At 36.7% G+C, this 23,031-nt stretch overlaps 1 protein-coding gene across 5 annotated transcripts in view; it reads left to right on the top strand.

Annotated features, from left to right (window-relative positions):
- Positions 1-23,031, top strand: part of DIAPH2 (diaphanous related formin 2) — a 302,075-nt gene that overhangs the window by 259,366 nt on the left and 19,678 nt on the right. For 4 of the 5 annotated variants that reach the window (XM_075054006.1, XM_075054005.1, XM_075054003.1 and 1 more), the window contains one exon: positions 2,365-7,029. The exons of the other annotated variant lie outside the window; for it this stretch is intronic. In XM_075054006.1, coding sequence (XP_074910107.1) covers positions 2,365-2,429 — 65 coding nt within the window. In that variant the 3' untranslated portion in view covers positions 2,430-7,029. Of the gene's footprint in view, positions 1-2,364; positions 7,030-23,031 lie in introns of those variants that run through there. 5 annotated transcript variants of the gene reach the window in all.

Genomic DNA, 23,031 nt, shown 5'->3' with positions numbered 1-23,031 from the left:
CTGAAGAAAGAAATGATAATGCTTTTAGTTTTTACAGTTTTGTTTTGTGTTTTCTTTAAGTCCCAGCTCAGTTGTGCAATTACAGTAGAATCTGAACTGTCATTTGCAGAAAATGTTGATTTCATCATCTACCATGTTGAAAAAAAACCAGAAAAGAGAAAAATCTGAAAAAAACATGTATGAAGAAATCAACAGTTCTTAGACTCTCTTAATCTGTTCTTAACCTGTACAGTTGACAATTGTGAAATTATATCAAGAAATAGTCTACTGGTGAAGGCAATTCTCCCCACTGAGAGCAAGTATCCCTAGACCCTTTACTAGCCGCTGTTATAGAGGAACAGCAGCCCATTTGAGTTGACAGCTTTCCTTCTTGGGTTTTAGACACCGTTTTCGTTCTTTAATTTCCAGTGCCTAGTGACATTGCAACCAGTGTAGAGATTTATTCCCATGCAAAACAGATTGACTTAGGGTAATTTGAATACTTTATGCATGGATAGATTCATTAGGAAAAGGAGGCAAGGCAGAACTATAAAAAGAACTAATAATCTTGCTAAAGGAGCCGTTAATTCCCTATAGCGTTGGAGACACTTTCATTGAACAGGGAAAAGGAAGGTTGATTTTGCAGAGCCCATGCAGTCGCCACAGGCATCCTCTGTTCTTTGTCCAGAAACAGATCACGGAGATGACTTTCTTTGTCTTCTCCAGAACCTTATTTAATCTGCTTGGACCATTTTGGGCTTTGTTAGCTTAGAACAGAATCACAAAATGGTTGAGGTTGGAAGGGACCTCTGGAGGTCATCTTGTCCACCCCTCCAGCTCAAGCGAGGTCACATAGAGCCAGTTATCCAGGACCGTGTCTAGACAGTTTTTGAATATCTCTAAGGATGGAGACTCCACAACCTCCCTGGACAACCTATTCCAGTGCTCGGTCACCCTCACAAGAAAAAAGAGTTTCCTAATGCGCAGAAGTAACCTCCCGTGTTTCAGTCTGTGCCCATTGCCTCTGGTCCTCTAACTGGGCACCACTGAGAAGAGCCTGGCCACGACCTCTTTGCACCCTCCCTTCAGGTGTTTATACACTTTGGCGAGATCCCAGATTGGTCTTTGCTCCAAGCTTTCCCCTGGTCTCTGGAACACAAGGATTCAGTCAACAGCTTTTTCAAAGTATGTATTTCTACCCATCGGACGTGTCGGGGTCTCGTGCTTTATGCTTGAACCTTCTGCCTTGGCCCAAGTTTAGCACTCTCCCACAGCAGTACCAGTAAGACGTGCTTTTGTAGCCTTTTTATATGCTGCGTTGTGGAAACAGAGCTAAATCGACTCATTTGGAAAAAAAGCTGAGAAAACTTACTTGCCTGCAGTTTGTCTGTCAGACTTTTTCCTTCTGGAAGTGAGTGTTGGTTTATAATATTCCAGTACTATGTAGGAGTTCCAGCCATATATTGCGTAGGAGTTCCAGCCATATATTGGGACACCCTGAATCTGTAGCAGTGTAGATACTATACTGATGCAAACAAAGAGCAGCAACTTGAATATGATACAAGATAACAGAAAAGGATATGTCAAGAATAAGCAGTCACAAAAAAAACTCCAAAAAACCCACACCCACACCAAAAACCCAACAACTGCATAGAAGGACCACATTTTAGAAAAAGAAAGAGCAAAACCTCCAGAAAACTAAGTGAGGGTTAATTTTTTGCCCCTTTTTGTGTTTGTGCGTGTGTCTGTTCATTGCTTTAAAATTTTATTTTAAAGGCATTTAGCAATGTGGCTGGTACTTCACAATTGTTTTCCTGTTATAGAGACATATTTATTATTCATTACAATAATTACTGTGTAATATTTATACTAAAAGTTGTTCACATTGCACAATCAGGAAATGCTTAGGAAGTGGCTGATTTAACTGTTCTATTTTTAACTCTGTACCAAATTATAGTGAACAGTGTTAGCGCTTTTATAATCGTAGCATCTAGTAGGCTTTTCACCACCACACCGGTCAGTATGTTCTCATTAAACTTGAAATGTATTCTTCCAGAGCTTCTGTGCATAAATTGTTTCTAAAATAAGATTTTTACCCAGAATTTTAGTTATTGTGTGCTGTTTCCAAGGGGACTGTGTTTCAGGATTCTCCTAATGCTTCTATCACCCAGCTTCTCTGATCAAGAAAGTAATTTATTGCTGATTGCAGAACTCTTGAACTCAGTCTGGCAGCTGCAGTGTAAAACTTCTCTGATCCAGTCTCCTAGTTACTTATTTACATATCATTTGAAATGATTTTCAGGGCTGTTTGAAAACCTCTTGACATTGCATTATCCATGTTTCAAATCTTATGGTGATTTGTTTTTTCCTCTCTTTGTATTACAGATAACAAACGAGTAACTTTGGAAAGGTCTCGTTCTCGCCACAATGGAACAATAGCAGCTGTATGATTCTTCTGATGCCAAAGAATTAGTGAATTGTTTTATTTACAGTTAAATGGATATACTTTGAAAAGAGTTTATCGCACAAATTGGCAATGATCATAAAGGAATACTGGTATTGATTAAATGAGAAGATGTATAAATGTTATGTATTTTAAAAGCTATTGCTAAATAATCCACATACTGTATCTTATTACCCCAACTACCAAGATCTGTAAACAGTGTTAAACAGTAGGATATATATCTTATTTTCTTACGTTCTTTCTTTTCTTCCCTACAACCCCCCTTTTACTTTTTTTGTTTTTTAAAGCTGGCAACTTACAAGAAAGGAGTTGGGGATTTCTAGGTTATGTTTTATATGGGTAAGAAAATACAAATTTGTTGAAAGAATACAGCTGTGGATTCGATTTGCAGTTCTGATTTGGACATGAAAGGAAAAAATAATAAAATTGTATGTTAATAAATTCAAAGATGAGCTGGTCTACATTATCAGAATCTTTTTGTAACCATAAAAAAGCAACGCATAGCCCCAGTCAGGTTGCTGAAAGTCTTATCTCAATGTAAAGCCTGGTGGATTCGCTATTCTGGCTGCAAGTAGGACATACCACATATCTACACTTTTGGTGATATGATGATGTATAGTTACTTATCACTGCTAAAAAAAATTTAAATATAACAGAGCATAGGATTTTACCACAATTAAATGATATCAAGGGCAGGATATGTTTTTAACTGTATCTAAGGAGGGATTTTTCTAATTATGCACTTATATATTCTTTATAAAGATATTTGGGGGAAAATATGATTGTCCTATTTTAATTACGCTAAAAATACCTTTGTGTAGGTTTTTAGAGACAAGCTACATTATGAAGTTATGCAGAACTGCCTCTGAGTTTTTCCTCTGTTCTCAGGTAAAATATGTAGCGGGATCTCTACCGGTGGATTTTAGTGCTGAGGGTTTAGCAGCTCAGAACAAATTTTCTACCTGGAGCACTATATAGCAGTGATCAATGATTGCAGCAGTCTGATCTTTCGGGAAGCTCCTCCCATTCTACTTTGCATACAGGCCCCTTGCACTGCAGTACCTCAGGTGAGCAGTCGGTGTAGTAGCTGACACTCTGTATGTTCTGCCACTCCAGGGGAAACTATCGTTCCCTTTTCTCCCCAGACTCTAGTTGAATGTACAGTCTGTCTGGTGTTCAGGTCAGTCTTCGCCATCCTTTTTACTAAAGGTTCATTGCTTCTCTGGATGGGATTGAGGATTTTAAGTGGGAGTTCCAGTGGAACTACTCATATGTTGCTCAGCTATGATATTTAAAAAAATACCAGGATACTATAGAGTAGATGGCACTTGTTCTCAAATTATTATTGCTTTTTCACTGATTGATGAATTATTATGAATACTTTTAATGCCTGGTGTTACGGGGAACTTTTTTCTTAATGTTATGTAAAGAATATTTGGAAGGTAAGGTGTCACGTTGTTTTCTGTGCACAAACTGCTAGCTCTAGAGGAGCGCTTGATACTGGGGCAGTGTAACTTTGCACTACTGCTTGAGCCAAGCATCTTTGTACAGCAGATTCTTTTTGCTTCTCTGGTAAGATACTGTCTGACTAGTTTGGGATAAATTCTCACAATTTCAAACTACAGCGATCAATATCCAATTATTGTAAGAAAAAATACAGCTCCTTTTCAATCTAGTATTGAAATAATTTTTTTCAAAAATCGTCTTCAAAGGAAATGGGGGCTTTGCCCATTGCTATATCTCTAAACATAGGAATATGACTGAAGCCTAGTGAAATGTGTGCTGTCAACTAATACTCTTCCTAAACTGTTTGGGGGGTTTTGTGGTTTTAGTAACAAACTAAAGAGTTGTATGGTACTTCAGGAAAAAAAAAATGCATGCAACAGGATCCTATCTCCCTGTTTATCAGTAAGAGATACAAAGAATTATATCCTGTTTTCCTGTAAGGTCAACATCAACCTTGTATTGAAGCATAACTTTTTAAAGTGGAACTATTCAATTTACAGTTCTAAAAATGTGCTTAATGTACAAAGCAAGTTTAAAAGGATTAGGTTCATAATGTCTATATAAATTTGTACTACAATCAACAGTGTATTAGAATTCAAATTTTAAAATGAGCGTTTTGCTGGAATTTACAAGTATTGGTATAATCTTTATATGTGAAAACTCAAAAGCTCACAACAGAATCTTTATTAGTGCATAAGTTTTTCATTTCCATGGGTTATGTTTTTTTTAAAGCTCTGTGAAAGCTGACTACAGATTTTCAAGAACCAAATCTTAGGGGAAAAAAAAAAGCAAATCCAAAATAACAATACCATCCAATGCTTCTATTTTACTACTATTTTTTTCATATTTGGAACATTTATATAATTTAATGGACATATCTGTTAGAACAAAAGTGTCTTTCAAAGGAAAACTAGTTTAGAAGATAATTTATGTAAATATAGGGTGCTCGTATTTATGAAGTCTAAAATATTTTCTGAAATTGATGCTGGTCACTTTGTCTTTTGATAGTTTTTCAGTCTATATTAAATTGCAGATATTTTTAATGTTTTTATTATTGATCTAATTTTCAGAGGTGTCACATGTTTATCTAGAAGTGTAGAAGAGTAGCACCTTTTTCAGAAATGCACTTGCCTTATTTTCTAATTTTAAAAAATGAAATATATCAGTTAAATTATATTTGTATTCAAAGTAATCCCAGAAAGAAAATCGCTGGAGGGTTCATACATAAATTTCTTGCTAATTATGTTTCACTATATGTCCTCTGAGACATTACATTAACAATATACCAGCACATCTGTTTGCATTCACATTTTACCAGTTACAAGTACTGAAGAGAATTTTTTTTTATGATGTTACACTGTTTACATTTCTTAGTTTATTTAAGAGGAAGATAATCTTACCTTTGCAATGAATTGAACTTTTGCAGTTGACATGGGAATGAAATGTTTAAATCATATACAAATATACATAATTGTTGCTTAACTACTGGCTGTACAGATCAGAAATGTAAAGACACTAGACATTTTTTGCTCAAGTTTTATGCAGTTTACTGAGAAAAAAGCGCAACACAATTTGTCATGTATGTTTGTTTGTGATTCAACAAATATCCTTTCCCAGCATATAAGTGATGTTTGGTTTAAGTGTTAATCATATTATGAACTGATGCTAAAGCCAAAACAAAATTAGTGCCTCAGAGGGCATTGACAAACAGCTTCAGGAAGTATTCCCAGAAATACTATTACATAATTTGTTCTGGTTTTAGACAACCATGGTCAATATGAAAAATGTTATCTAAAATTATCTGTTCTTTCTTGAAAATTCAGATAAAAATACAACCACTCCCATAGTTCCCTTCTGTAATATGCAAATAGTTATGAATATCTGTATATTTTTGCATTTTTGTGTGTGGTATATGTACTACCTCAGACAAATGATGTAAAAACCATAATGTTTTCATGGTTTCTGTCCAAACCACAATTCATGAGTGACCTACTTTAAAATCATCCCACAATATACAAATGGTTTGCGAAACTCTGAGAATCTGGCTGAGTTTTCGGTTTGGCTCTGGAAATCCTCCTATAGCTTTCATTAAGAAAACTTTGCAATGTTCGGCTTTTGCATCCCTCGGGCAAATCTTGCTTTGATGGGTGAATTTAGCACTTCCTATATTGAGAACGATATAGCTGGTAAGTATTTAAAGCTGGTAATAGTTATGTGGGAACAAACTTACCTATATATGTAAATTGCTTCTTATCCATTAAACAAAGGCTTGGCTGAATTATACTTTAATGTTTGCCTTCAAATTGCTGAGAGGTCAGGCATAACAAATGCTAAGTGATAAAGCAATGTAAAGCCCACCTCTTATGTGCCATACTGTATTTGCAAGTTATTCTTTTTAGAATAAGTATTGTAAGAAACCTCTACATCTCTTCTGCAGTATCTACACACACACCCACGCATGCACACAAAATGTAAATAAATTTAAAAAGTCAAAGCAGATAAAGCCAAATCCCTCAGCTTCAGGTGTCTCTATTTCAGATCGCATATTGCTTTTGTGCACAAGAAAGGGAGTTGTGTAAGCCTGTGAATTCTGCAGTCCTACAAGCTGTCACTCAGCACCCACTGATGTCATTAGAAGAATGTTAAAGGAGAAAGATTTGTTCTTATAGTGCTTCTTTTAGCACTGTTTGAGGTGATACATATGCCACAGAATGTGAACAATAATCCGTTACGGTTTAGTCAGTCTGCTATCATGCACCATTTGGTTTCCCTTTTGGAAGTCATATGACTCCTGATGCCAAAAAAAAAATTAAAAAAAAAAAAAAAAAAAGGTGACAGAACTCATGCATTTCTATTTTTTAAACAGCTCTGTGTTTGTATGTAATGTTTAAAATAGGAATTTGATGAAATCACAGCCTGGCCATTGTTAATCCATGTATTCTGAAAACTGTAATAAAGATATACATAACTTGATTTTGCTAGGTGCGCCAATGTTTTACTTGTTTATAATGATTATTACCTATTCAGTACCATCACCTCAAAATTTGTTTTTGTTATATAAAATTATCACGCTGAAATTACTTTCCATTTTAGTTCACTGATTTTTTTATGGATCTCTTTTTTTTTTTTTTTTTCTTTCTCTGTTGTGTCAAGTATATTTGACTAGAATTTGGGGAAAAAGATGCCTTTTCCAATGGACAAGGACTTTAAAAACAAAATAATCCAAAAAAAGTATATAATTAAAAACCCCTACAATAAATCATGGTGATACCGTTTTATTTTTACAAGAATAACAATAAAAGGGAATCACTAAACAAATTACATGGGTCCCTATTTATTTTAAGTGGCTGTATTCCAGTATAGTCTTTTAAAGACAGACACATAGTCAATCAGACAGCTATTGTTGGTGTTTTCCAAATTATTTACTTCACTTGGGCACAAAATGGTCCTAACAGAATAGAAATTTGACAGACTTTTACCTTCAAAACTGTATATTGCACCTTAAACTACTTAATGATGCCACCATAACAGACTGAAATGCACAACAGTATAGAGAGGTAGCACTGAATTTCTGCAATAAGTACTTAAGATTCTAAAGGAATGGAATTCTAATGAATATGATCAGCCATGTTGAGTCAACACTCCTTAAGTAACTTTTTATATGTGGAAAAGATGTGCCAAGGGATGGTTGAAGGCACCGTTTTCTCTTTAATGAACTGAACTATAGTTAGAATGCACTATTTGATATATGGTGAAGCAGTAGAGGATTATTTTCTTAAGGGATTAACATAAAAAAAAAAAAAGAAAACTTCTACGTGCCAGCTATAACTATAAATGCTGATTGTCATGATTTAGAAAAATGTAGTAATGGTGTCCTACATATACTATATTCTTGTTGCTTATTTTTAGGTAAATATTCTTGACTTTCTGGTGTGGGAGTCTGGGATTCCCATCAGCCTCTCAGATATTTTTGCCTTTGGGAGATTGGCAGGCAGAATTTGGGATTTCAGAATCAGAATTCAGAATCCTGAAACAAGTAGCAGGTTCCTTAATACCTTTCCAGGGGTAATTATTTCTGTCGCTTCCTCACATGCTTAAGAAATGCTGTATGTGAACTGCAGATTGATAGCAAGTTATGGTGCTCTGCCACATAGGTAGACTTCTTTCTTACATTTGGATACTTTCTGTAAATTTGAGCTATACTCCACCCCTCTATTATTTCTTCCAGTCATCATCTCAAAATTAGCTTTTCTACATTTTTTTCAAGGAATTCAATAGTACTAGGCTGTAGTAACATTATAAAAACATTCAATTGATTTGCTCAGAATTATTTGATGAGTACTTAATGGCTGTAAGTAATCCCTTTCAATAGATGTGAAACTAAGATTAAGAAGAAAAACCTAAATAAGGGATTTTTTTTTTTTTTTTCCTATAGGCTGAGCAAATGCTAATTTAGTCCACTTAAATTCACAAGATACTGAACGCTGTTTATTTGTGTTAGTGTAGCAACGAGGCCAACCTAAGCAAGCCATCTGAGAGGCAAAGGGTATTATCTCCGGCGCCACGCTAGCAAAATCACACAGCTTTTTGATTTCGACTGGCTCTCGCCCTGCCTGCTCAGGGCACACGCAGAGCAGGCTTGCGTCAGCCTGCAGCACACTGCTGTGGACGGACTCGCAGCGAGGCAGCGGGAGAGCCAGGTCTTCGGGCCAGGTTTTTATGAGGGCGATGTGCCCGACTTTCTTCCATTGAAATAATCGATCTCTGAGTCTTAAGGGGAAAATTATCTGTGTGGCACAGATGACTGAAAAGCCCTGTGAGTGCTTATCTGCTTTTAAAGTGCCTGAGTCCTTAAGGAAAAAAAAAATACGACCTGGTCCCAATAAGGCATTGGTCAGATTTGGCGTAAACTAATTCTAATTCTCCACTGACATTACACCAACCCCACATACCCAGGCCTCTGACCTGTAGAAGTTACTCCAGCAGCATTCAGAAATGTACGTTTTTAAACAGTCTTTGAGAGTACAAGGATGACTTCATGAATAATTATCCAACTGGCAATTCAGTGGCGTTCGAGATTCATGTCAGGCTGTTACTGTTTTAGCACTTTGGCGATGCAGATACCCTGAAGTCGCTCAGAAGACTATTCCATTTGTGGAAGAAATTGTTAATGATTACGCTTTCTCAAACATTCTTTATCTGCTGGAGTAGTAAAAACAGGAAAGGATTACTTTGAAGAGATAAAAACAAATGCTAAACAAAGGTATTTATTTTATAAACTATTAATGAAGTTGTAAATTTAAAGAAATAACATTTTAAAGGCACCACGGCTTGTTTCCACACCTATTCAAGTGAAGTTCTTTTACTTAAGTGGTACGGGATCGGTCAGCTTAAAGAACTGTCGTATTTGCAGATTAAATAAACCCACCAGACTAAATTAAAAAAAAAAAGGGAGAGAATTCAATGACTGAATTTGCTGCCATGAAGAGAAATGAGAATATAAAGGCAAAGAGTAATGACAAACCTATAAAAAGGCGTTTGCAGTACATGTAATCAGTAGCGCTAGAACCAAACAGAAAAACAAGAGAGGCAAGTTTGCCTACATACATCTGGCACTGTGCGTAATAGATTTTGAAATTGATCTGTTATAGTTTAACGAGGATTGTGGGATTTTGAAAGCTGTGGTAACGTAGAATGGCCAAATGGAAATTGTACTTCCAGAAATATTTCAAAATTCTGTTAAGCCAAGAAAGATCTAATTTAATCGTAGGCAATGTATGTGTAAATATAATATGTATTTACCTGAAACTAATTGAAATCTCTTCCAATAAACTATAGTTTTAATTCCAGGGAACAATAATTTGAGCAAGATTTAATGTGTTTCAAACAGTACCTAAAATAAAGCAACACAATATTTTATATAGCTTATTTTGTGTCTAGTTGATGGGTCTTGTGATAGAGCCATAGCATCTTTTTCTTATGAGGAGAGGCACTTGCAAGCATTAATAAAATCATTTTTATTTCAGATAGCATAAACAAGTTAAAACTAAGAGGGTTCTTACATTTCAACTGAATATATTTCTGTGTGAGTATTTTGTTCTCCATTGCATTTCACTGTCCAGAGTTGTGCTTAAATTCTTGAGTGCTAAGAAATTAAAATCAGGCTTGCAGGCTGCCTAACTCCAGAAGTCTTCCAGTATGTTATTTAGGGGGTAAGAGAGGAACTTACACCGTTCCAAGCACCCTGCCCAAGGAACAGCCTTTTTTGTGAAAATTTTTGAAGCATGAGAATAAACTGATAATAATTGAGATTGTGATTTTTTTATAAATTTTTTTTTTTTTTACTTGGAGAAATTTAGCTCATCACAGGATACTGTTGCCAGTTAGGAATAAAGCTTAATAGTAGTAGTGCTGCAATGTAAGTCAGTAGTCATGGCATCATTAAGTCTAAATACATATTTTTCTCCCTGTTTATGAAAAATGTAGAATTGAAAAGTGTAAACTGGTAGGGTTAGATAGTTTCTGCAGTGGTGATAATACTGTCATTTCTTTTTTGTTGTTGTTGTATTTTTCCCCAGAAAGTAGTCAGAGATGATTTGAAATGCTTTTAGCTATGTCCTTTTAGTTTTCATTTTTTTGAGAAAAATTATTGATGTAAAACATCTCACCATCAAGTGAAAAGCGGAAAAAAGCTGGCATTGAATTATTATAGACGTGAAACACTCAGGGAAAAAATATACAACTAGTGAATGAGAAGGATGTGGAAAGAAGATCCACATCAGTACAATAGTGACTCTTCCATTCTTCTGTTGTAGTTTTTGCTTTTTAACCCACTCTTTAAACCAAGCGAAGACCCAAACCGCAGACGCTGACGTGTAGCAGGTTGGCTGGAGCCTCGGACCTCCGCGGGAGCAGTTTGAGCAGAAAGATCCGTGGGGAAGTCCTGTCCTCTGCCACGGGAGCAGTGCGGGAGGCATGGTTGCATTTTGAGTGGCAGCTCTCGGAAAGGAATTTTAGAAAGCAAGATGCTGCTGTGGGCCAGTTCCCAGCAGGGCAGGAAGGCAAAGCAGGGGGAATGGAATGCTCTCTGCTGTCTTGGATGCTGCCGGAGAAGCAAGGAGCTGGTGCTTCCTCGGAGTCACAGTTTTACGCTGCAGACTCAGGCAGGCGTTATTGCAGCAGTTTGTTCATGTATTTCAGCTTTCTCTGCACTCTGAAGGTTAAGAACAGCTGAAAAGAAATTAGAGAGGTGATTTTTAGTTATGTTTGAACCATGTGGAGGAATTCTCTGCAATATGAGAGCCCTGTGTACAGATGCAGCATAAAGCTGGTGGTGATGGTCCTTCGATTCTGTGCTTAGCCCAACTACTAACCCAGAGCAAGTAACTTAGACTCCAACTTTAATTTCATCACCTTTAAAGTAGAGTAGCAAAATTTGCACAAGGTTATGCTGTTATCGCTTGATTTTTGAAAGGTTAGCAAATAAATTGTTCCTTGAATTGACTAGGTAAATTGGCCCAAATTCACTTTGTCTTCCCTCTCCTAGGTGAGACGTTAGCAGATTTCTGTAGTTAGTCTGCAAACTGATTTACGTTCCCTCAGCACTAACACCTGTAGAACTCCAAACAGTGAATTGCAGTGGAAAGAAAAAAATACTGAAAATAGTAATGTGCTCAGATTAAATACAACAAGCACATTTTGTTGTTGCAACCTGCCTGTGTTATTTGAAGCAAAAATTTGTATTGATTCACTTTAGATACATAGGTTTATCATTGAGGTATTGCCGCTGTAACGATATGCAAGTGTCTCTCGCATATACAATATGTGGCACAATGTTAATGCTTTCTGTATTGATTGACTCAGACCACTATTCCTCATAAGCAGTAGGAAGTCTTAAAGCCTGATGTAGATGCTGGAATGTGATTATGTTATGATGGAATGGAGCTTATTCAGCAATCCTGTGATTATTAAGGTAATGAGGGTAATTTATAGCCTCTTTTGACCTACTGGTACCAGAAGCTAAAATGCAGGTGTTGGGAGAAACAAAACCCTGCTTCAAGAGCTAGTAGATGCAAAAGCACATCAATTTTTGTTAGGTAGTGATAAGATACAAAAGGTAGCTTGTATAATTTATAGAAAGCCTTAATTAGTTCATATTTGGATCTTTAGGTCTGGTTAATATGCCAAGCCAGACATCCAAAATGCTCTTCAGTTTAGTATTATTAGAGCAGTTACCTAACGTATTATTGTAATGTTTATGTGTACTGTAGTCAATCATCTGGATGCTGCTGTGTAGGTTATGCATATTAAGCTTGGCTCTGCTGATTTCAGGCCGATACTCTGAAGTGGAAGGAAATAAATGGCAGCTTTTCTGTAGACTTCAGAATCATTCCCCACCGATATGTCAAATTATAGGTATCCATATCTATAATTTTAATGCAAGATAAGTTCTCCATCAAAAGCAAAGCTGTTTCATATAAAAAAAATTCCCCAAACCATCTGCAAGTGCCCACATATTTAACTTTATATAAGTTTTGATTCTTGAAGCATGATTAAATTGTTAAACAAAATGGATAATAGCAATTGTATGAGCTTATTGAAATTTGTTGCTTGCTTTAATACCCTTCATATGCTGATAGAATATGAGTTGGTTTATGACAAATTTTTTCATCTCATTAGCTCCTAAAAGTAGCTGGTTCCCTGCATTTAAATACTCATATTCTGAAGCTTAAAGGTAAGCTTGTTTGTGGTATCAGGTGTTTAAAAATTATTTTATAAATTCTTTATCACAAAACTAGGCACAGAATCTGTTTGGGAGAAAATATTTCCAAGCATCTAGTTACTGTGAGTTTAACTAAACATGATGGAAATACCTTTTGAATCATCTCTATTATGTTTGCACAGCACAGTCACTTAACAGAAATGAATAATCTGCAGTCATTTACAACAACATAACAATAATTACTTTATTATAGCATTCCTACCCAACTGGATATTCAAAGTATACGTTGGTAGAAAGGAGCTATCTCCAGTTGAAGTGAGTGGGAGACAAGCATCTAACTTTTCAATAGCGAAGGTTCAACAAAAAGAGGAAGTGGAACGGTGATAATCAGCTGTCAGTCTCAGCTTTCAATCATACTGGTAAAAATATCTCAAGGAACTTCGTGATTTACACTGGAAAGCAACATTGGGTATAATGAATAATGCCAGAAAGGATAGGAAAGAAATAATGAGGAAGAACAAAATACATATAAAATAGTGTTATAAAGTGATTTATGAAAACTAGTGTTTCAGAAAGTAATAAAAATACGTAAATGCCTCAAAGAGAAAACATGGCAATTGGTAGCACAGAGAGAAAAAAATCTGGTATATTAATGAAGAAAAGGAGCAAACTCACAGCATATGGTTAGTTTTATCATCTAACACAAGGTGTTGCTCAGCTTTCATCCTTCAGTTTGCAGTATAAAGCGCCAGCATGTTTGTCCATAAGGTTAACACTGTTGCACAGCCTGTGAAAGGTGCCAATGTGGGGCAAGGGCAAAGGGTAGGGGTTAATTCGCTCGGTCAGCCAGAACTGGGTTGCAATGGTCTAAATTGCATTTTCAAAATAATAACCATTATTTTCTTGCCTGCTGAGATTTGGTGGTCACCTTTAGGCATTACTGCCACAGCACTTCACTAACAAAATTCAGCCCGCATCTCTGTAAAGCGGACTATATACCAGCTATGAGTAGTCTCTTAAGAAATCACTTAAGAACTGCCATAAACAAGCAGACATAGCTTAGAAAACAGGTTTCTCTAATGCCACTTTACAATATGTAAAGCTGAAGTTAATTTAAAGGGTGCTTTTTAAATATAAGGTGGAATTAGTTATCTAACTTTTTAAAATGTGGCACCAGCAGAAACTGCTTTACCACTGAAATACTTCTGTATTGTAAGGCTTATGTACATGCTGAAGTGAGGTGACTTAGCGCTTTTTTTAAACTGGAGTTTTTCTGGAATATGATAATCATAAACTGGAGTAGACACGAGTTACAAAAGGGGACAAGAACATAGCTATGCTAAATAATTCAGCCAAAACTATTTCAGGTGCTTTTGGGGGCTTTTTTGCATCTGTCCTTGTATTTTCTTCCTAAATCATTGAATTTCTGTAATCTTACTTATACAGCGGCAACCATTTAAAGAAGCACTAAATCATAGGCGGTATAATCCCTTTTACACAAAGGAACAATTGAAAAAGGATAAACTTCATTTTTATGGGTTTCAGTGAACTGTATCAGGGAAGTGTTGTCTTTTCCCATTCATTTAGTTACTGTGTTTGCCTTGAGCTCACACTGTGTTTTGCCCTGTAAAATCTTGAGTGTTCTTGATTCCTGCATTTGGCAAAGAACTGACATAGTAGATAAAAGGTCTCTTGATCCATTTGTTCCCTTGTGTTGTCCAACAAGTGATTCAGACTTGCACCTGCTTATCTGTGAGCCACACAGACTCAAATCTGAGGGTCAAGCACAATTTCTTGTGAAGCAAAATTTAAAACACTAAATGTAAAGTAAAAGGAACTTGGACTATAAAAAAAATGCATCTGTTGAACGCTCTCTCTGATGCATTTGGTTTGGTTGGACTGTTAGAAAATTTTGGCCTTTGCATAAAATCTATTTATGCATATTATTAAAATACCTGGTAGAAGAGTTATGCCAGGATTAGTCTTAGATATTGCTTACTACTAGGATTATTCACCTAATCAGGTTTTTGTTGTTGCTCACTAATTTCACCATTATTGGTTTTCAGTTTGAGTCAGATTGATGAACATTACATTTGGGGAGAGGTGTGCCCTGCCAATTTTGGCTAATGTATGTCATTGATCAAGGTAGGTAAGAGACATCAGTCCTACTGATGTAGTTAAAGAGGGGAAGCCTTTAATGTAAATTCGGCTGTGTCAGCAAAACTATATTTTTAATGTAGTACATTGTATAATCAAGGAACCAAATTATATGAAACATAGATCTGTCATCATGAAGTTATTTGCCTTACAAAGGATACTAGTTTTCCTTCATTAATAAAGCATTTGCTCCTAATGAAGACAGCCTGCAGTTTTGGTACAATCCAGTACCAACACAGTCATAATTTTCTTTCATTTTGATTTTAATCACATTTCTTTCATGGAGGATCAGTTGCAGGTGCCTGAGTCTAAAAAGGAGCACATGTGAAAGATCAGGTAGGATCTGATGCCTAATGTAAACCAAAAGGTTTCTGTTGAACTTCAGGTTTTTTTCACCTGTGGGGGAAATTCTGAAATCTTTTGCTTTCACCACGTGTTTCATCCAGTATTCCTTCAGTTAGTTTGTCTCTCTCCACATAATTTCAGTTGCCACTGTGGTGGCTGCCCTTTGCAGAGCAGAAAATTGAAGTTATCAGTGAACATCTGCACTACACACTTTCACCCTGGAAAAGCAAGGAATATCCAACAGAATGCGTTGGAGAATTTTCTAAAGAAACAAAATTCAGCAAACTGAAACAGTGAGACTACGTTCTCATAATTTGCATGGAAGCCACCGTCGTCACTCATACAGACTTCACCCCAGTGAAGGCCTACATGTTAGTATTTGCTTTTAAAACATACTTCACTTATCTCTACTCTTTGAAAAATGGCTATTACCTGTGGTGCAGGACTGAACAAGGATCTTGGTATGGTGAGTTCTCATCCATATAGCTTCCTGTGATTCTTTTTTTTCTACAAGCTGCAAGTCTTTTGCAATATGACTGTTTTCTCTTTCTCACTTTCCAGACTCATTTTGAGAACCAGTGAGTTTGAGTTAGGTGCAGTGGCGAGAAATAGTCGGTTTTACAGACATCTCTTGAGGAGGCAGAATTGACCCCAGGAGAGACTGGCAGAAGTGTCATTAGTTTATTGATGCAGCATGCTAGAAAACAGAACATTGTGTCCTGAGTGTGGAGGACTTTCTACTTAGTGTAAGGGAAGACAGCAAGGTAAATATGCATGGAGGGATGAGAGGATGTGTGTTCGCTATGTCAGTGAGCAATGACAAGAATTGTATTCATCAGTGATGCAAGGGTAAAAGAAGCAGAGGTTTGTATTTCTCAGAAGGCATTGCTTACTCTGGCAAACTGTAAATACATCAATCTATAACTGCCCAGCAGTGTGTGATGTGAATAATTATTTTGGCCCCAATTCATTTTTGGTGCAACTTAACATTGGTGGAATTAAAATCCAATCCTTTAACTATAGGCTAACTTATTCTCTCCCCCAGAGGAAACAGTCCCCTGTCTGGCTGAATGCCCTTCTCAGAAAATCTTCATGGTAAAAAATGAATCTCATTCTGAGTGAGTCTGTGTTAAATGCATCTAAAACCACTATCTTTCTCTAAAACTAGTATTTTTATACTTAATGCTGGGCCCAGCCTTTTTGCAACATTGGTTGTACATGACAACGATATAAGTATCCAGCACAGAGACTGATTAAAAAGTTTTCCATATCGCTTCTAGCTGGTTGCAATTTAGAATATGAGTTGCTATACTGAGATGCCGAAAACTGTAAACAGTATTTGCATTTTGTTATGAATATTTTGCATAACTTTAAGGATGTTTTCTTTATCCCCAAGTGGGTCTGTTTTGAGCCCATAATGTACTGTGAAGTTTCAGTAACACAGAAAAATTTGTTGAGCACAAACAGGCCAGTATCACAGCAGACGTAACAGCATTCAAGCAAAGAGTGTTTTGCATCAAAAATATATATACATTTGCATTTTTGATGCAAAAACCTACTTAGTCAGCACTGCAAATGAAGCCCATAACTGAGGCAGTGCAGAATTCTATGAAATTGAAAAGTTCTGTGTAATTTCTGAAAAACAAAGTCTATTTTGCACAGCTCTAACTATAGCTAATATTTAAACCAATTTAATCACTGGTGAACTAACGTGGCAGAAATACTCCGAACTTCTTTATCATTGTAAGTTTTTAATGTCCTTAGCTCTGTGGACTGTGCTTTTTTTTTTTAACATTTGTTAATTAAACATTTATCCTATTTAATTGCTAGGAAAAGCGCAGAAAGATTGAGATCTGAATTTTAAACATCATCATTTTGGGCCTGTTGATTTTTGGTCTCAGTTTTAGATGCTTAGGGAATTATGTTGGGGGAAATTCAACACACAAGATTTCTGTTGAAAGCCAAACGTGTTGCAGCTATTCAACTAAGAGTTGCTTGTGTCACAATTGAGGTATCTGTTCTAGAGATTTCTTCAGAAATTTGGTCTAGGATTGCTGTCCAGAGTTGACTAAGAATTCCAGGGTTTTATTCCCAGTATTCTGACTTTTGAAGATATTCCTTTATCCAGAATGTGTTCTGTTTTCTAGCATTTGGAGTTACCATAAATTGGTCTTCTGAGATTGATACTACCTGGAAAAGGGAGTGACCTCCATCCCAAAGCAGCTTTTAATCCAGTTAATAGTTATTATCAACTGTTATTTCTTTTGGATACATATTTTCTTTCTTACATAATTCTCCTTGCTAGTGTTGATTGATTTTTAGTGAACAAGTGTCTACACTACAAAAATTCCACCAGACCTGACATTTAGTCTTACAGGAAGACTGACTACTCCATGCAAACTAAACAACGGTTTTATACCTAGTCTCAGTCTCATCTCCCTAAGATGAGAAGGTTAGATATGTGTGTAAACTGGCAAGGACTCCTCCTGCAGGCAGATGACTATCATTTTTCTCTACTGGCTGACAGAAAGAATTTCTTGCTTGGTCTCCAAAAAAAAAAAGAAAAAGAAAAAGCAATCTGTTTTTTAAACTGAGATTATAAAATAAACTGAATTTCAAGGTCAAATCAAAGGAAATGTTTATTTTTAAGTCAGTAGAGTTTTCTTCTTTTTTTGCATTAACTTTTTTAAAATAAAAGGATAGCCTTCTTTCACAGAGTAAGGGGAGAACAACTTTGTCAAGGTCCTTCTGTAAGCAAAATTTCTTGTGTAAAAGGTTTAAGACATTTTACAAATACTGGAGATGTGCTAATACATTTTGAATCCTACGTTTGTGATTTTAGGGGTTGCGTTTCTAAACAATGTAAGTCTAAATAGGGAATCTCAGTCAAATGTCAGGCTTCTTGTCTGTAAGGTATTTCCACTTTTAAGTGTAGTGCAGAATGTCACTGTCATTCCAATTAGTGCAGCTGATTGGTATTAAATTTGTTTTATTTGACATACTACAATATTTTTGCTTCAAGCCAGACATTTTGAACAAGATACAGAAACACCGCATAATCACAACAGACATTAAGGCTAATGGCAGAAAGGACCTCTAAGAATGTGTAAAATGGAAGGAACCAGCTTTCTAATTTTTGCAGTGTTTCAGCTCTATTTGTTGTAACATTATTAAAAGGTATTTTAGGAGAATACAGAGATTTAAACCATGCCATCTACATTCATATTTTCCTGGTTTACTGGACAGTAATATTATTCTTACAACTTTTCCATGGAAGGACATCCATTTTTAACCCATAACTCATTTGTCATTGTACCTTCTTTGCCCAGAAAATTGGGAAGACAAAATTTAAAGTAAGATTCTTAACGTTCCTCTGCTCTTAAATGGCTTCTGAATTGTTCTTGTAAGGCTTTGGCATCCCAAGATCTGTCACCACAGTGAAGTAGCTCTTCTTCACTGTATGGATTCATTAGCTTACGTGCTGAATTCATCGTATTGACTCTATATCGGTCTCTGGGAGTGAAACGTTTGTACAGTAGTCTCAATCCTTAGTCTGGGAGACATTTGCAAGCAACTGTCTTTGTTCAGGGATAAAGGTGCAGGAAGAGGATCCTGAATGCTGGACAGATGATGTTTGACTTGATCTTCACCTTCTCCTAAATGGCATGCAGCATCTTTATCTGACCATCTGATAGTGGGTCAAATCATCAGCAGTCAAATATATCTTTGTTGCCCTACGGGACAATATTCAGTGAAGAATTTGAGCATCCCAGTGGTTTGCAGAGACATCCGCAAGCTTATTTGCGGTTTTGGAAGAGAGGTTAAAGACTGGATGGACTTGAGACTGAACTGCTCTTTTGCCTGCCATTGTAGGCCGTGCAAATTAAGGTATGTTGGCAAGGCACTGGGGAAGAAATGGCAGAAGAGGAGGAAGCCTCCATCAACACTGCCTGGTTTTATATAAATAGACTTTTCTCTCTCTGCTTGTCAGTCAGACTTCCTCCACTAGATTCACATAAGAAATGTTTATGCATACCTAAATTAACATTTTACCTTGCTACAGTGCACTCCTATTGAAAAATAAGGTCCAGATGTTCCATTTGATATTGGTATACACTAGTATCAGGAGAGGACAATTGCTGAACCAAAGAAACTCCTCAAACAAATAAACAGTTTTCCTTCCCACATTGACACATCAGTGTAATTACATTGATAATGGGACAACTGTCAAATTTTCATCTGCATGACAGCTTTCTTGGGATCCCTTTCAGGCACAAACCTGGGTACCATTTCCATCATAAGGAGCCAGCAAGCTTCAGGAATTCCTTGGTAACAGAAAATGTTCTGGAGCAGAATGATAACAAACAGTTTGATTCCAAGGGATGTGAGGAAAGAAAGGTATTATATATTATAATAAGTATTATATATTGAGAATACTTATTTAGAAGTATTTGTAAAAGTAATTCCAGAAAAAGCCCCTTCCTATGTCTTGAAGTGAATGTCACAAAAGGAAATTTTCAGAGGATAGATTCAAATCTCTTCAAATGTTTCCTGTAATATTATTTATTACACTGGCATTTGGGGAATTATTATTTTTGTTTCCACTTAGTCCGTCTTTAAGAACTTGATGCTACTACCCACATTTTCAACTGATAACATGACGTTCTCAGGCATCATTTCTCTGAGATCCAGTGATGACCAGAATTTCAACCATCACCATCTTGAAATATTGACAAACTACACTTATATCAAGACAAACATCACTTCCCTTTTCTCAAATGTGCAAACCAAATTATGGAGCTCTAATAAACACAACAGACTGGTCCTTTAAGAGACTCAGCTCAAATTAGAACCCAGAAAAGGTTCTCCTAGTTCAAAATGAGATTAGTTTCCTTTGGCTGTTCATGTTCTTTTCCACAGGGTCCCACGCTTTTGTTTAAAAACAGTAACTGCATCGGGCTTTCATTCTTCCCCATATGAAGATTACCTTTGAAATGTACTGCTGCTCTTTTTGTCTGTCCTCAAACACTGGATAACAGCAAGAACTATAAGTGCTTGGGGTTTGCGTAGGCCTTTCAGTGAAGTTTAATCCTCAAAGCCAGGAGGGAGCCATTAGCCTGGAAGCGAAGTCCAAGAATACGAAGGGGTGTCTATTCACATAGGTTGTGTACAAATATAGTGGCTGTATTTGGCTTTACAAAGAGAGAGACATATACGTAGAAGTCTGGGATTTCACTTCCATGCCTTTTGTGCTTGCTTGCGTGACCCTTACCTACCTTAATGCCTATTAGTACTTTGTTGCTAACTTTGAGGCTAAAAAATGGTCAGTAGTGTCCGGACCTTAGAATTCCTCCGGGTGGCAGATATCATTAAGCACAGTGTACTATCAGCCTTACTGGGTGTCATCAGGAAAATGGTGTGAATAGTCAAAGTTTGCCTGAGGACACGGCATTATTGACTGTGCTGTGTTTATAGCGCTTAGCTGCATTGAAAACTGTTGCCAATATGTGTTGACCAGATCTGCCTCAAAACTCTTGAACTCCCTAAGTGACCAGTGAAAACAATACCTGTTTCTTTGGATCCTACTGACCTTTTCTTTGCTGAGAGTGTTTGGCCAAGCAATACACAGGCCCTCTAAGATGACTGTAATACGCTTTTAATTGTATAGAGAAGGCTATCAATGTGCAGGTATTAAACCATGGCATGTCTAAGTCTTGCTTTCAGGCAAGGCTGTTATCTGCAGAGCAGCGGCAACATGAATGCACGCTCTAAGAGCAGTAGGGGTTCTATGGTCAATTGCTAGAGATGTGTTTATGTTGCTTGTGTAATTTTTTTGTTTGCACTCCATTTCACTGTGGTGAAGTTGGTCAAGGGCCAGGGAAGTGCATGAGCTGGGGAGCACAGCAGAGTGCTATTTGCACAGCATAGTATTACTGTTACTGCTACATAGGTAACGTAAATTTGTTCAACAGTGCCAGGAGACTCCAATGAAAGTGAGAGATCTAAGATGGACAAGTAATGATCCTTCTGGGAGAAGGAAGAGATCCTTGTCCAGTGGAACCCAGTAATATGTGGGTTACGGCTTCTGCCAGTCCCTCTAACTACAAGGGGTATAAATTGGAAGAGCCAGCAGGGACACTGGGCGATTAAAACAAACCAACCCCTTCTTTATATAGCTGTTCTATAGGTTTTAATAGAAATGATTTGTGGATGGTGCCAAGTTGCACCAGGAGCTGCTGTAATAGGGATGATGATAATAATAATAATATTAATATATTCTGTAGCTAAACATAACAAAATATCTTATGGAAAGTATGCATGCTCCTTTGTGATTTTATGCTATGCCTTTATGGACTTTTCCTTAAGGATATGTATTAAATCTAGTATATTAAATATATGTCTAATTACTTGTATTTTTAGTGGCTGTTGACAGAATTTATTCCAGCAGCTCTGCTTACTCATGTATGAGAGAAGATACTCTATTATCTACTGCATGCAAAGTCTACATCTGTTTTTGTTCCATTCTGCTGCCATGTAGCTTTAGTATAGTGAGTAGGAGTTACTTCATTCTGTCAGAACAGATAATCATCCCAGGTTAATTCAAAACTTTGCTTCTTTCTCCCAGCATTACCCTTTTACATCCATTGCTTCCTTTGTTTTGGGTCACTGGGCCAGGCTTACTGTCTTGTTATCAGAGTTTTACAGTTCACAGTCTGAAACCCCTCCAGTTCTTAACAGATGTTGCAGACAAGAGATATTTAACCACTAGTGCTGCACTGGTAAACAGAGCCATCGTGGCAGAAGGTGAAGAATTGCATTCAGAAATAGAAATGACACAGTAAGATATTTTACTAAGGCTTATCTCGCAATTATTTGATGTTTAGAAAAACTGCAGTGTACCTCTCCATTGTTTGCCTTCAGTTATCTCTGGGATTTCAGTCCCACTGCTTTTAGAGGATCTAACCACATGCAGCAAATAACTAGTATTGCTCTAAATACTGTATTCTGTGGTAGCACTCTTCTTTCACAGAATTGTGTATCAGGTCCTGTTCGTCAGTCTGAACAAAATGATGGCGACTACAAAGCCCCTGGACTTTTGGTTTAATACAGACTTTATCCAACTAAGTCTCTTTTGTAGAAGATGACTCTGAATCTTGACATCAGACCTGAAGCCCACTAAATCTGTGGGGATGAGTCTAAAATCCAGGGAGAATTTATGGCTGAAACTGTTTCTAATAATAGGACAAGAGACCCATTGTTTCTATATAAATAAATGTGTCAACACACTTTTGTGTAACTTCATCAAAAACAGTGGTAGGAGCTCCTTCCCAAGGGATGCAAGAAGTCCAAAGCAATTCATCTCCACTTGACATTGTCACTTTTTTACCAAACTTCTCTTTTATCATCTTAGTCCCTATATTTTTCTTTTTCTTTTTTTTTTTCAGCTTAAATGCCAACAGAAGTAAAACCTAAAATTTGGGGTTGTGGACAAATATTTAGAAGTAAGGATAGGTAGAGAGAATGGAACTCATATGTCAACCTGTTTTTATAATCATTCCAGTATAGCATTTTCCAGCCAGTTATCTGTTTCTTTGCTTAGAAAGTTCAGCAGGGGATGTTCACCATATGTTTCTCTAACATTTAGCCAAGCTAGATCCTGAGTGGAGCCTGTGGACCATTAATAAAATGTAAGTAAATAGTAGTAATAAGTAATAAGGATCATTCGGAGATGACCTTCCCTGGTGGCAGAGCTTAGCTATTCATAACCTTCTGGTAAACACAAATGATGAAACAGAGGAAAATGATATATGAGAAACAGGTGTAGCATCTGGGAAGCACTGTAGTCTTGAGCTATTTG

This window comes from Buteo buteo, chromosome 22 (assembly GCF_964188355.1).
Source record: "Buteo buteo chromosome 22, bButBut1.hap1.1, whole genome shotgun sequence".
NCBI classification, from domain to species: domain Eukaryota; kingdom Metazoa; phylum Chordata; class Aves; order Accipitriformes; family Accipitridae; genus Buteo; species Buteo buteo.
The sequence above is the reverse complement of the archived record's forward strand: the minus strand, read 5'-3'. Positions and strand labels throughout refer to the sequence as shown.